At 43.5% G+C, this 15,198-nt stretch overlaps 1 protein-coding gene across 1 annotated transcript in view; it reads right to left on the bottom strand.

Moving 5' to 3' along the window:
- Window positions 1–3,846: 3,846 nt before the first annotated feature.
- The window catches only part of NHSL1 (NHS like 1), a 177,048-nt gene continuing 165,696 nt past the window's right edge, over window positions 3,847–15,198 (bottom strand). The window contains exons 5-7 of the mRNA XM_041470099.1: window positions 11,099–14,500; window positions 10,430–10,559; window positions 3,847–7,017 (exon numbers count right to left, since the gene is read on the bottom strand). Of these exons, the coding sequence (XP_041326033.1) occupies window positions 6,294–7,017; window positions 10,430–10,559; window positions 11,099–14,500 (4,256 nt within the window). The 3' untranslated portion in view covers window positions 3,847–6,293. The remainder of the gene's footprint in view (window positions 7,018–10,429; window positions 10,560–11,098; window positions 14,501–15,198) is intronic.

The following is a 15,198-nucleotide window of genomic DNA, read 5'->3' as shown; positions in this document are numbered from 1 at the left end:
GTGCTCCCTGTGCGCCCATTTTCCTTCGGATCTCCTTTCTGAAATGTACTTTTGTTTTGCATCAGGGCTCTATAAAAAAGTAAATACATTAAAATCATTATCATTCTTCACTCTGTGACTGCTGTACTGACTACACAAACCTGGCCTTTGCTTTTTAAGTCCTTTGGACTACACTGCAGCTCCCAGCTGGCACAGCAATTTGCAAAATCACCATTTCCAGGCAGCACATTACAACACCCTGATTAAGGCAAAAAGGATGGGACCATCTCTTACTAAGGCAGCTTCTCAGCTGGTGATGCTGCACTGGGCACTGAATTCTTGTGTCCTTGTAATGCTCTTTCCCTGTTTTAAACTGACCTAGAAATCAGGGGTTTCCCCCAAATTCAACTCCCAAAGGCAGGAATTTATGTTCCATTTTCTGCAACCCAGTGTGAAGAGACTGTTGGAAATAGCCTACAATTTCTTCTGGAAAAAGTACATTGAACAGATACTTGACTTTTAAAAAAGAAAACATTAGTGTGCTACCAAGATGCACATGAACAACATTCCTCTTCAGATAGCAGATAGTTCATTTAGTTTCTTGTATTTTTTGTTTCCAGGATATAATCTTGTGGTGTTTTAGAATTTTTTGGCTTTCTGGAGATTTTTGTTTTGTTTTGGGCTTGGTTTTGATTTCATAATTTAAATATTTTTTCCTCACAAATTAGTTTTTACCACCAAAACACACAACTTTTTTTTTTTTTTTTTCCTAGAGGTAGTGAAAATGCAGAAACTTCTGCTACCTTATGTGTCCTGACAAATTTTCTTTTTTGTCCTTCAATAGCTAACAATTCTGGTTTTACACTGAAGGTTGGTGCACAAATAGACCAGTGTACTACAGACAGAAGCAACTCAGCTACACTGGGACTGGACTTTCTTCTCTATATACCTCTCCATATGCTTATACACATGCATTTGGATTCACTATTAACAGACAATTTCCTATGAAAAATCAATGACATTTTCCATTATCATTGTTGGGGGAGTATTGATTGGCCCTTAAAAGGTTGGCTGCACATTATGTGAAAGAACCCACCTGCAAAGAGCTAAATTTGCAACATAACGTGTACTCAACATTCTGCTAGGGAAGCACTATCAAGGCTTTTACCCAGTTTTTCAGGATAATATATGACACAGCACATCTTTATCAAGCATATCTATATTTTACTCTGTTGAGCGTTTATTTATTCACACCAGTATAGCCACAGTCACAATCCAGCACTTAGCTGCAAGATTTTAATGCTGTACTCTGATTTAAGTTGATAACACACTTTTAGAACCAAGAAAATTATCAATTTTGCCCAAAAATTTTTCTAGTCGCAACCATGCAACAAATCACTTCCAAAAGTTATTCAGAAAATTATGTGTAAGGGGGGAACTGAGGAAGCTACCAAGGGCATTATAAAACTACTGTGCTCCCTTTTGTGATTACTGAAGTTATTTTAAATAAAACAGATAAAATGATTCCTCATTGACACTGTAAGTTATGTAACACTTTGTTTTACCATAGAAGTCCATCCTTTTAATTCTCTCCTAGAAAAGCAAACAATGCATCGTTCTGAATCACTCAAATGTACTGTGGCAACAGCTTTGTTTCAACAGTGACTGCTGCCATAAATGACTTTTCCGACACTTTGTGGTATCCAAAGAATACCTAACAAGATCTATTTGCTTGCAGTAGTATTAACACATTCATCCCTGCGTGAGCGGCCTCTCTTTGCTTCAGGAAATGACTGAAGGTTTAGCAGGTTACCCCAATACAGTGTCTGGAGACCTGCACCCAGTACATTGGAAGCCCTGCATGCAGAGTTGTTGGTAGAAATTAGACAACATCAGTCTGAGCTTTGATCTTCCCAATCCCCTTTATTCTTTCCAGACTTCAGGCACAGTGGTTCTATAGAACCCTCCCAAGAGCTGTGCTTGAGCCACCTTACCCACTGTTGTCTGAGGTCTCCTCGAGCAGCCCTCACTCCTGCCTATTACTGCTTCTCTAAGCTCACCCAATTTTGCTCATTTTCCCTTCTAAATTGTTTGGGGTTTCAGAGCTTTTTTCCCCCCATTTGTGTTTGTCTGACTTCAGCCTTCTACACCCTTTGAATTACGAAGAAACACACAGGCTACAACTTTTCCTCCTCCTTGCTGTGGCTATTCCATTGCTCCTTTGCCTTTTTCTCTCTTCTGTACTTGCTGTAACTTCTTTATCATCTAGAATCTGCACTAGCCTGCCCACCCCATACCTTAATCTGTGCATTCACTGTACTTCTCAGTAATCTCCTTGCTTCACCTTTTCTGCCAGTGCCTTCTTTCAGGCCGAGCCTTATGCAGGAACCAGCGTCCCAGTCCTGGTTTCTCAAAATCCTGTCTTCATCAAATCCACTTCTTATCCAAATATTTTAACTGATATCCAGTAGCCTTCCAAACCTCCTCTCACCAAGCTATTGCTCCTTGCATAACCCCCATCATTTCAATTAAGGTAATAAGTTCTCCTTTCCAGTATACAAACAGCAGTGAAGGCTTGTAAATGCCCCACAGCCTTGCGAATGTATTAACAGAGTAACTGGAGGGCTCTGATTCACAGGGTTATTGGGGCTGCCAGCATCTGCCAGCAGAACTTTGAGCATAAAGGAACAGAACATGAAATGAGTTCATACAGGGCAGAATTTAGAAAAAGACTGAAGCTGAAAACCATTCCCCGTAAAACAGAAACCAGAAATTAATCTCACATCTAGCTTCAATAAAGATTCTTGTCTTAGATGCAAACTGCAGACCAGCTGTAAACTCCAAACAATCCCTGTGACAGTATGATGGGCTGCTTTTTTTCTTCAGCACAACTAAGTTTGCATATGTGCCCTCCCCTCCTGCTCTGGATGTCTTTAGAAGAGGTTTGCTAAATTTTATCTACAGTTGTAGTCCAATAAAACCTCAACTGCAAAACCTCCCTATGAAGGAGGACATTATTGTCTAAGAAAGTAACTTTGAAGTTGTAAGCGTGACAAAGTAATTACCCAGTTCTGCCTGCGGGGAGATGACATGGCAACACCTCTGTAAGAAAGCTACATCAGCTACCGAAGTAAATGGTAAAAGCACCATTAAACATATTTCAGCACACTTAAGGTAGTTCACTACACTTTGTACTGTGTAAAATGTAGTCTTGTAGCAACATCAGCAGGGTGCATAAACACTGCCTTCTGAATGTTAGCCAAAACACGAGCTTCAGCCCAAGTTCACCAAAAGTGGGTTTTAGAGCAGCATCAAGGCTACCTGTGGCCAGAGGCAAAATTCAGCCTGTGCTACATTCAAGTTTATTCTCATCTACCTGCACTGACGTCATGCATTTAAGCCAGGTTTTTCCCAAGAGTTGCCCACATAGCCCATAAAAACAACTGGCAGCATTAGCTGGCCATCGCCAAGGAACAAGCTGGCTATGCTCGTCCCTACAGGCACTTGGTGCAAAAGGCTGCAAATGGCTGCAGAAGCTGCAGGCACCAGAGCTACCATTTTGCCCAGTGCATCCATTTTTCACTTAGATGATTTTCCCGTCTGTAAACAATAAAACAAAGCCTGAGTATTATTTCCTACACACTATCCTGTCAGGATGGTGGCACGAGGGCTGGCTAGCATTTAGCATGGCTTTCTAAGGGACAGTACCTGCTATGTAAAGGACTTGGTCCTTTCATGTTTCATGAGATCAGCTGAGCAAGACAGACCGAAGCAACAATGGCATGATGTTTAGTGCAAAACATTCTGCCACTGCTACCTCTTTGTAACAGAATGTAGTTCAATATTAACAATATCTGAAACAATCTGCTTTATCCAATTAGGTTTTATTTTAATTTTAAAAATCCAATGGTTCTTCCAATATCATATGAAAATGGTAGAAAGTTTGCTGCACACCAGTTAATACCACCCTTGTGCCACTGAGTGCTGCTAGACTCAACTTGTCCATTTCACTTCTCACTCACTCTGCTTATAATCTGGTTCTCCAAGAATTTTAGTTTTCTGGGACAGGCTGCAAGTAGGACAGAAGTAGTAGAAACCCTCACGCAACACTGGAAAAAGCTTAAGATTATTTAAATTTTTTAGTCTCAGAACTGAGATACCAAAATGGGATGGATGTGTGAGTACACTTTAGTTGTGTCTAAAGTGAATTAGTAAATTTTGCAATGAAAACTGGAAATTAGTAGCTGGATACATGGATGATGGCATTCAGTGGGTTGCCATACGCTGTGGGACACATCTTTTGAAGGAGATTTTAATCGACTCAAAAGACAATATGGCAACTGGCAGGCTTTTACTTTATTGAAGCAAAGTCACAGCATTTTCAGCACTATTCCCCTCTTGTGAAGGGAAGAGTTAAACGAAGGCCCCTGAAATTTACATAACTAACAAGTAAAGGATTGAAGAAAGAGATTACAAGCATATTTCTCTAAAATAAATAATCTACAAAGAGCGCTTTTTCTTCTTAAAAGCAATCTAAAAATGTAAAAATTCTACGGTAAGGAGATCAAAAGATATTTTAACAACTTTCAATATTTACAAACAATACAAAAACTGCGCATGCCATCAAATGATGCAAAATTCTTATTAAAAATTAAAAGCTTCATTCCTACCAAGAACCAAAAACTCCAGCCAATATTTCAGTTTTAATTAATGGTCTTCTTTACAATTGGGAAACCGTTAAATGTTCTTATTATCCGTAAAATATACAATAAAAACAAACCTCACTAAATTATTAAGGTTAAAAAAGAAGAGCAATACTGCAGGCAAATCAAAAAGGAAAGTAACCGTAACTTATTCTTTGGTAACCAAAAGTTAGCAAGTATCTGTATTTCAAGTGATGAAAAGTAATAGTCTCCCCATTTTAACAAATGAAAGACACATTTCCGGCAAAACACAATTCCCAAGTTTCAGTTTTGAAAGATGGGCTCCACCTACAGCTTTGTAGTGCAAGTCAAATTTCTCTTTCTAGTTCAGAAACACAACTGTCCTGGTTCCGGCCAGGACAGGGTTCATTTTTTGCAGCAGCCAGGAGGGGCTGTGGCCAGGACAGAGGTTATTCTACACCACCTCACAACACTGCTGGGATCAAGAAGAGGGGCAGCAGGTCACACATTACTGGGCTCTGTATAGTGAGCAGTAACCTGTGAGCCATTCATCTCGTTCATGTGCACTCTAAGCACTGCTGCTGTTACTGTCCGTTTTCTTACTTCATTGTTGTTTCCAGTAGTTTCTTCTTTTATAGCCCCCAACCTTCACCTTTTGTGCCTCCAATTCTCCTCCCCAGCCATCCGCAGAGGTAAGAGGACAGGGGAGGGAGTGAGCAGGTACATGGTTTGGAGTGTTTTGGTGGGAACACTAAATTGGGGAATACTGCTCCTAAACCATGACAGTAACCCTTCCAAATTCTGGCAGTACACTGCTTCATTCATCTCCCACTTTCCTGATGTCTGCTTGCACCCTCCACACACATCCAGCTGCTCTAATTCTCTAAGGGAATACTCCAGTCAAGGAAGCAATTCACCTGGAAATGTGTGTTTCACCAAGTGAAGGTGTGTGGCTGCATAGCAGCTAGTAGTGTGTTGTAAAATCAGCTCCCTTTTCCACCTTAACTACACAGCTCATTTTCCCTCAGGAAAAAGAATTAAAAGTACAGTACCCTGGACCAATCCATAACCTGGTGAGCTCACTGCTCGAGCAGGACACGCTTCATCAAATGCTGGGCCATACCCCACTAAGGAGCCATGTAATCCCAGCACCAACCCTGCTACCTTCTCTCAGAGGTGAATGTGCCTCATTGTGCCTCCCTCTGCTTAATAAATGCACTACGCTGCGTCACTACAATGCTTTTGAACCAAACGTCCAGCTTGTACCACAGGAGCCTTCCCATTTCAGGCTTATTCCTAAATTTTGCTTGCACAATTGCAGTCTCAAGACAAAGAAAAACTTCACACACCCCTACAGACTCTGAGAAAAGTTCCCCGCCCCAACCCACCCCACAAGAGGACTTCTAAGGCTTTACACAAAAAATTCAACTGTTAACATTCTTCAAGCCACAGACCACTCATTCATAGCAAGTGCTCCCCACCCCAACCCAACCATGCAGAACCATCGTTGCTTTAGCATTTAAACATACACATGCAGTTCATGGAATAAATGCTCAGCAAAGTAACCTTGTCCTGGTCTGGGCTTTCTGCTGGAATCTAGTCCCTGTGATTTTCTAGACTAATATCCAAAGCCTTTTGTCACACTGCCTTTTAACTTTCTTCAGCTGAAGAGTTTAAATACTTCCTTGAAGCACCTGGTTGAGTCATTAAGTCTACATGGTCTGGATCCAAGGTCTCCTTGCAGCCTGCCTCCTCAGCATAAGGGAAGTCATTCATGTCCATTTCATCACTGTTAAACATATCAAGCTGCCCCTCCTGCTGCTCTTCCAAAGTCCTCCGGACCCTGCCCTCGGACTGTTCCACCACCTCCCCATCTCCTTCACTAATGACAGTCATGGGGCTGCTCTGGATGCGGTTGCGGACGTTGTACTTGCTGCTGGCAGCAGACGGGGGTGTCCGTGACCGGCCGTACCTCGTGCCAGAGAAGGACATGCTCCTGGGCATCAGGCCCTCACTCTTGGCCCACTCTTCCTGGGCCCGTTTGCTCTTGCTGGGTGAGCAGCTGGCAGAGCTGTCGGAAAGGTCAGGGGGGGCGTCTGTCTTTGTCCGGTGGAACCGCGGGTCCGTGTTCTTCAACATCTCTGCAGCGGACATACGGGAACTGGTGTCACAGCGACTCCCTTTCTTCAGCAGCAGGGCTTTGAAGTTGTCATTGCTGGTGCTGCTCTTGCGAACGCTTCTCTGGATAGATCCGGCTTGTTTGAGGGTAGCTAGATTTGGGGAAGCACCAGTGGGAGTTACGGGGGGCGACGGAGAATGGTTGCGGGTACGGTCGTCTTCAGAATCTTTACGGCCAAGGACTTTCCTTTTGGATCTGAGTTTGAAACACACACACAAAAAAAGAGGATGACACAGAAAATTTTTACTTCCTCTAATTAAACTCAGTTTAGAGGGATGACAATGAATTTAAGCTAAAGCAGAGACAGGGAAAAGGGAGAAGTGATCTGAATCTAAAGCATGAGTAAGAACACCACCAGAACTGTACAGGCACTAATGCAGGTATTGGAGGTATAAGATAAGTTTATTACTCTTTTTCTGCAAATCTGGAACAATGAAACTACTAAAACTGGCAATATTGATGTTCAAAATACTTCAGTAAATTTAGTGAATCGGGTTTTCTGAAGTCAGTATTCAACTGCTCAGACTAATGTGCTATAAAGACTTACACTCCATTCTGTTTTTCTGTTAATTTGGGGACTTGATTCAAAATAGGTCATCTAGAGTATATGGGTTGTTTTGTTTCATTTTATGATTTGACACTCTCTGGAGAATTAGAGGTGTAGTTTAATGCACTTTCCTTCAGAAAAAAAGGACACAGCAAAGCACTGCTGCTGAAAAGGGAGCCACATGTAACAATTCTAAATTAAATTATTTATAAAACCCCTCCCTAATCCAAATATTAAATAAAGAGAGAAAAAACTTTTCCAGCTCCTCTCAATATGCACAGACAAAATTCACAGTTATGTTGGTGCTCTGTCATTGCAACTTTCAACTAAATGAAGGAGAGACCAACTTCCTTACAAGAAAGTAATCTTTCCAAATGAAAGAGCGGAGTGTTTGTCTATTTAGATGTGAAGTGCAGGGACAACACACACAAAAAAAAAAAAAAAAAAAAAAAATTAAGTAGAAACCATGGAACTGGGAATATGTGGAAACTGGACTTTTACTGCCTCATTTTCACATTTCTAGAAATCTTAAAGAAATGTACATGCCTGGTAGCTGTAGTGCAGCTGCTTCGTTTCTTTGCTGACTGAGCAAGAATTAATTAAAAAGATTGTATGAAGCCTAATTTTAAATATGGTATTTTGGCAGAAGTTTAAAACAAGTCAACAGACTTCTCAGAGATATAAAATTATCATCCTATAAAACTCCATATTAATTTTTATCAAGCATATGTTCAATCCAGACCATTCCCCTTGTAAAACAGATTTCTACTTAATGTGATCTTTAGCTTTACTTTCTTAAAAGCCTTGAGATTTTGCCAAGGCAAGCTCCAAAGTGTTCATGCATCGCAGCCTATTGATAATTTAAAAAACCCTGAAAACAAAGAAGCAAGATCCATCAGCTGAGTAGGTGGCAGTAACAGACATTGCTACAGGCTGTGCCAAGACTTTGGAGCGATCCTGTCTCTCCCTAAGTTTAGGCATAGCTCACTTGTGATGCCCCCACGGCAGCTGCACCAGCTGTTATTTTCAGCAGCTGCTGCTGCCTCCACCTGTCTTTCTGGAGGAAGAATGTAATACCAATGCCCATTCAGCCTGAGAATGAACGGACACAGAAGACAGCAAAGAGATATAATGACAACTTCAGGAGCAGCCAGTGCAGGAACCTCATCTAGATTTAACTGTGCGTTAGTGCTGTAGGCAGCAGATGACTTTGATGCTTGGATGCTCTGTCAGTCTGTATGTGAACACTTGTGTGCATTTGTCCTTCATTAGGGTTTTGGCTGCCTATGGATATCTTTGAACACTGCAGTGCAGGGGTTGTACTGTTACCAAACCCCTAATCAAATTGGAAAAAAAAAATCAGTTGCAAAGATCTGCACGGAAAGACTGTTATCCTAGCTTGGAGTGATCTGGTAAGACTGTGAATGCAGTGCAGAGCAGCCAGTTTGCTGTCAGCACCCAGCCAGCTTTTCTCAGTATGTATGAATTATGGAAGAAACTTGAAATTAAGAACCAAATTTGGTTTTGGTGGCTTTTCAGACACAGATAGGGTACATGTTCAAACAAAACTATGACTTAAAACTTCAGACTGTTCTTTCTGTCCTTAATGCAAATACCACTAAATTTCTTATCTTGCTCCAAATTATATATTCAAGAGAGCCAATTACTGCAGTAGTATCTCTTAGAAACACTGGGGGAAAACCAAAACCTTTTTTTATTAATTAGCAACCAAGGAAGAAAGTGGTTCAAGTCCAAAGCCAGCAAAAGCAAGGGCATAATAAAAAAAACGTGTCAAGCAGTTCTAAGTATGTCACATCCAGTTCCATTGTCCATTTCCCCACAAACTCATGAATTACAGATATATGCATACACACAGAAATCCACTCTCTATCTGCATACATAAAGGAGAACGGCTGCTGGCCAGAATACCTCATTCTAAAGCCAGATTTGACACAGTTCTAGAGAGCGCCATGCAACATGAATGCAACAGACCATTTTCAGAATGGCTCATAAAAGCCAAATTCTAAGGGCTAACAGTAAATTATAAAAAGTCAGTATCATATATATGTAGTTTTTGCAATGTCTGGAAAAGACTTGTTTCAAAAAATAGTATCTGCATCCAAAATGCTGCAGCCTCCCAGCTCCCAGCCGCTCTATTCCCGATGCACAGATGTGCAGACTGACTGAACACCTGGATCATCCGCACTCCCTGGCAGGGAGGCGGCCCCTCTGCGGCTTGCAGTGCGCGGCGCAGCCACGCGATGGCGCTGGCGGCACGCCCAGCCCGGCCCGGGAGCGCTGCCCGAAGGGAGCCGCGCGCGGCCCGGGCTCTGCCTTTGGGCGCTCCCGTCCTTGGGGCTTTCTTCAGCTTTCTTCCTTCTGAGCACCTAACGTGAACAGCACACAAACCTAGCTGCCGTTCGGGATGAGTTTGTTTTCAAGGGAACTGAATAATGCCATTAATAATAGAGCCAGTATTGCACATTTCATTCATGAACCGGTTTGACACAAAATACCCGACCTCAGGCTGGATTATGGCAAACTATAATCCAGCGTTTGCCATATGTTTTGCCATATGACTGACATGTTGTGTTACTTGCCAGTTTCAGCCACGCTTGCCATGAAGCATTAGCGTTGAGCCTCTGTCCCAAACTGCACCATATAAGCAGCGGAGAGAGTAAAAAGAGATGGAGAAGAACGAGAATGAAAACAAAAAGATACACAGAAAAAGCAACAGTAGAGTTAATATGGCAGATTGAGAACAGTACAGTAAATACTAGACGTAAATTGATACTTTAAAGGGCAAGGTATTTATAATATAATCTACATCTATTTAATCTGGTTGGGTTTAGTTCAGAATGGATTAAATACATTTATAAAACAATAAAATGCAAGTTCTTTTCCTCATCTTTTTCACATATAGCCTTAGTAGAAAGTTGATAAATATGTGCTTTCTGTTAAAGCCATGACTGTTGTAATTAGGTGCTCAATAAAACAAAGTTAAATTTATTTCTGAGACCTACCGGACCTGACAGTACAGGAAGGGCAGTTTTACAGTACCTGTGAATGGCTGCAAAAAGATCCTCAGTAGTCCTTGGTCTTGCTGGTGTTGCCACTCCGTCTGTCTCTTCCCCATAACTACTGCTTGGCAGGAATGAACTACTGGCTGTGTCTGATTCAAACACCTCCACTGTGTAAAGAGAACGAACAGCACAGTCAGTCTGTCGTGCGAACCCCACGGGCACACAGTCCTGAAACCAGTCCTTGCTGCCTCCACGGAGAAGCGTCCAATGGACTGAGTGCAGCGCTGTCATTACTGTGATTTCAGACCAACGCTTGCTTAGGGAGCTGCAGTGCATGAAACACATGCTTGTGCTTGCTCATGCATTAGAGGCAGAGAACAGTAACAAAAGAAAATTTGTAAGGCTTCCGCTAAAAATGCAAAACCAGTCTTAACAACTGCTTTCCTAGCATACTTTAATACTAGAATAGTTAAAATAAAGCATTTTCTTTCTGTGTCTACAGCAATGAGAAGTCAGAAAGGAATTGTATGAAATGTCATACAGTATTAATCCGATCCCTGCAACTTTCTTCTTTTATTTGTAACAATCACAAGAGGTTCTGCCCTCTCAAGAATGCCACCTCAGTGCTAGGATGGCTATTCTCACTCCCCACCCTCTTCAAAATAGCTACTGCTGCATCTGAATTAGTCAGAGAAAAGAGACTCACCGCTTTCGTTCTCTTGAGAGAGGTGCCCGTCAGTGTTACTGCCACTGTCTTGGCTGCTGCCTGAACTGCTTCCTTCATCAAAAGCAGACTGCTCCTCCTGCCTGGGTTCTTCTTGAACTGGTGATGCAGCAGGCTGTACCACAAAGGCATTCGCTCCCACTGTCTCAGAGAAGGTGAATCCAGCAGCTCCTCCCTCAGGAACCAGGCTGCCAGAGTCCATCTCGCTAGAACCGAGTCCATCTGTAAGACGATTTCTCGCCTCCTCAGAGTGTGCAAGCACAGCGTCTCTCTTAGTTGGGCTTCTGGCAGTATCACTCACTTCAGCTGCTTTCTCCACTGTAAGGTCTAACTGTGGAGGTGGTACCAGAAGGAACAGTTTGGGTTTCTTTGAAATAGGAGGTGGTTTCTTGCTTGGCAATACAACCTGAGTCTTGTCAGGAGATGCTGGTGACCCCTGAAGTGATGTGGCAGAAGGAAGCTCTTCACTCTGCACTGAGGACTCAGGTGTGTCATCAGTGGCTGACCCCAGAGCATCAGCTTCTGAAGATTTCTTTACACCTACTGCACTCACAGGCTTTTGATCACTGTCAAGCACAGGTGTGTTATCAGAGAGAATGAGAGGAGAACCCCGAGACAGTGTTTGAACTGCATTTTTAAATGAGGTGCTTTGAGTTTTCATTTCCTCATCACCTAAGCTGGTACTGAGTTTTAGTGAGAGAGATGGCTTTAGCAAAGACTGTGATGATGAATTTACAGTACCCTTTTCCTGAGAGGTGGTTTCAGAAGCAGATTCAGTTGATAATTCACCTTCTGTCGATTTTTTCACAGACCTCAACTGCACCATCTGCAGTGCTTTGGTGGTTACTAATGGCATCACAGGTCTTGAATCTTGCTTGTTGAGTGGCTGTTTCACTGGACTGTAGCAAGAATCCTCCTGGTTGCGTTTCTTAAAAGAATACTGTGGGTGTATTGCTGCACCTTTTGTTATTTTGGGATCAAGTGGTGGTGCTGGTGGCGGGACAGCCAAGGGGCAAGAAGGAGGAGGAGGAACAGGAGAAGAGAACGAACTGATGGAGGCTTCTTGTGGAAACCATGGAACAGTCTGAGCAAAGGTAGAACTTACACTGGCTTCTGGCGGAGGAGGGGGGAATGTGGGAGAGGTTGACAGTGGTGACAGATCCATTACTTCTGCTGGAGGAGGAGGAGGAGGAGGAGAAAGTTCAGGGCAATGCTGAGATGTTGGAAGAGGAGGTGGTAGAGGAGGTGCACCAGAATCCACAGGAGGGCTCAGGGCAGGGTCCAGTTTCTTCACACTCACACTCCCTTCAGTAGATGTATTTGATGAAAGAGAAGTGGATGACGAAGACATAGAGACTGAAGACAGAAGAGAGGACTTCCTTTCAGGCACTTTAGGCTTCAGCTTGGATTTCCCATTTCCTGATGATGCAGACTTTACAAGTACAGGCACTGGAGTAAGCGCAGTGGGTGTATTGGACTGGCTGGAGTACCCACTCGATGGTGATGTGACTCGGTGGGATTTCTCCGGAGAAGCGCTCTTTGGTTTGGCCAGTCCACTGGGCACTTGTGGCACAGAAGCCCTTGAGCCATCGCTGAAGTGGCTGTAATCGCTGAGAGCAGATGAAGTACTGGCAGAATGGGTCACTGGAGATTTCACCTGGTCATCTGCCACCGCGGCATAGTCGCTGTAGTAACCCCACTGGTCAGCATACTCCGACTTTATGCTACTTGTTTCACTCTGGGAGGGAGTGACTGTGCAGATGGAGTACAGGTTTGGAGCAGTGGTGGACATCATGCTGCTGCTCGCACTGACCGAGCTTTGGCTGCGGGAGCGCAACACCCACGGATCCTCATAATCACTGCAGGGGCTCTGGGAAGGGGAGCTGCCATTCTTGCACTTGAGATTCAGCTGCAAAGAATGCTGCAGAGTGGCAATGAGGGTTTCATCAAGTATCTGTCCATTGGATTGGGCTTTTTTCTTAGGCATCCTTCTGAGTGAGTCTGTTCTGGATGGTGGCAAAGGTGGCTTCTTTGCCTTTTTCAGTGAGATGTTTCTTGCAAGGGATTTGTCACCTTGGCCTGAGTGGTCATCCTGATGTTTCTTCTCCTTTCCTTCAAAGACATTTATCACGCTGTCTCTGGGATTCTCAAAACCATTAGTACTGTTGCATGGCATGTCCGCCTTCAGTCCAGAGTCCATATGCATGGAGCCATAATAGCCATCGTGGTCCACAGAATACAGGGAAGTAGAATCATCCCTGACTGATGTCCGCTCCAGGCTACTGCTGCTCAGGTTGCTACCGGGCGTGGCACAGCCTGGTGTCGTACAAACCACCTTGCGTGAAGGGGTCTCGCTGCTCTCTGAAGACTTGTACAGCCAATGCTCCGTGCTGCTCACTGCTCCCTGTGCTCGCTCCCCAGAATAGCTGGATTCACTCCGACCATCGCTGTCCTGGGAAGGGCTTGCTAAAGCAGCAGTGCTCCTACAGCTGTAGCTCATGCTCTGAGACCCAGCCTCTGCATTCCCAGGAGTGCTTAGAGAGACAGCAGAGTCACCAAGAGAAAGCATCATGACAGTGTTAGATGGGATGGTATCTGAAGTCTGTGAGTGACGTGTGGAGCTACTCTCACTCCAGTTACCACTTGAAGAATGGTGATCTTCTTTCCCACTTACTGCATTGCTGGCAGCAGGATTGTCTCTTGGATTTGGAAAGGCAGTGGAGCTGGACATTTTACTATCCAATGATCCAACATTCTGCGCAGCATGAATAAGGATAACTTCTGAGGAGGATGACAGTGTTGCATTGGGTATGATGCTTGTTGAGTAAGTGGCATGAGGAGAGACCACACATGCTGGGCTTGAGGACTTCTCGCTATCACAGCTTCTCACCTCTTGGGACTTTGGCCTTGACGGGGTCCCCACTGTGGGATTACTCCTCAGATGCACAACACTATCATCCACTTGCAATTTACTTATCTGGTGGGGTAAAGTGCCAGCAATGTCTTCTGTCTGCCTTGACATCATGCTCTGTGTCTGATCTAGGGACTGCAGAGACACTCTCGCACCAACCCGAGGCAAGCTGTGAAAACCTATGTCATTATTTTGGCGAGAAGCAAATATAACTGCAGCAGAATCACTCATCACCGACATGTTTCCAGATGAGCTGGAGAACTGAGACATCTGGGCTGCAATGCCTTGTCCTTTCTGTGCTCGTATTCTTCTCATGGAAGGGGGCACAACTTTAACTTCCTCCGTCTGGCAGCTGGTGTCCTTGGTTTCAGAGCGCTGCATAGCGGAGCGATAGCTGTCTAGTCTCCCTAGCGTGGAACAGTGATCTGGGACATACATCGAATGCCCTCGGAAATCACTTTGGCCAGTACCAACTGCTGGAGTCAAAACAAAATAATTATTTCCTGAAGCGCAAATTCACATTTATCTTCTCACTCATTTAAAAAAATACAGCAACCCAGCAAACTGCTCGATCCCCATGCTCCTGCAGGTTTACGCCTTCCGAAGAAGAATCTGCAACAATGGATTCTGCAGAGGCATCATCTGTTTTCTGCATTTCTCTTCCCTTTTTCCTTATTACCAGGAACCTTCTGCTTACAGAATCGTCTGCGTTCCTGCAGCACATTCGACACATGAAATCCTCTGTTTATGACACGGTAATAATTTCCATAGTAATCAGTTGTGTCAGAAACCAAGTAGTACTGTTTGACTTCCAGTAGGCAACGCAGCAGGAACAGACAAAAGCCTGAGAAATGTGAAGTGTGTTCCCATGCTAATGCCTCATGTAATAAAGAAAAGGGGAAGGAAATCTGGAGACTAATATGAATAAAAGGATCTACCTTTTACAAGCATTACACTTCAGAAAAAAATATTTCAGGAGACACAGATAGCTCTCCAAGTCCTGCAGTGTGTCTGAAAGAATGCTAACACATAGAAACATGCACTGTTTTACCACACGTAATACATATGTTGTAACAGCATACATATAAGCATTACCCCACACTGCAAAGAAAACCATCAGATAACGTTTCTCCATACAACTACTTTCTATTTATCATAGAAGAAAAACACT

Source organism: Pyrgilauda ruficollis, unplaced genomic scaffold (assembly GCF_017590135.1).
Source record: "Pyrgilauda ruficollis isolate IOZ18807 unplaced genomic scaffold, ASM1759013v1 scaffold24, whole genome shotgun sequence".
NCBI lineage: Eukaryota > Metazoa > Chordata > Aves > Passeriformes > Passeridae > Pyrgilauda > Pyrgilauda ruficollis.
The sequence above is the reverse complement of the archived record's forward strand: the minus strand, read 5'-3'. Positions and strand labels throughout refer to the sequence as shown.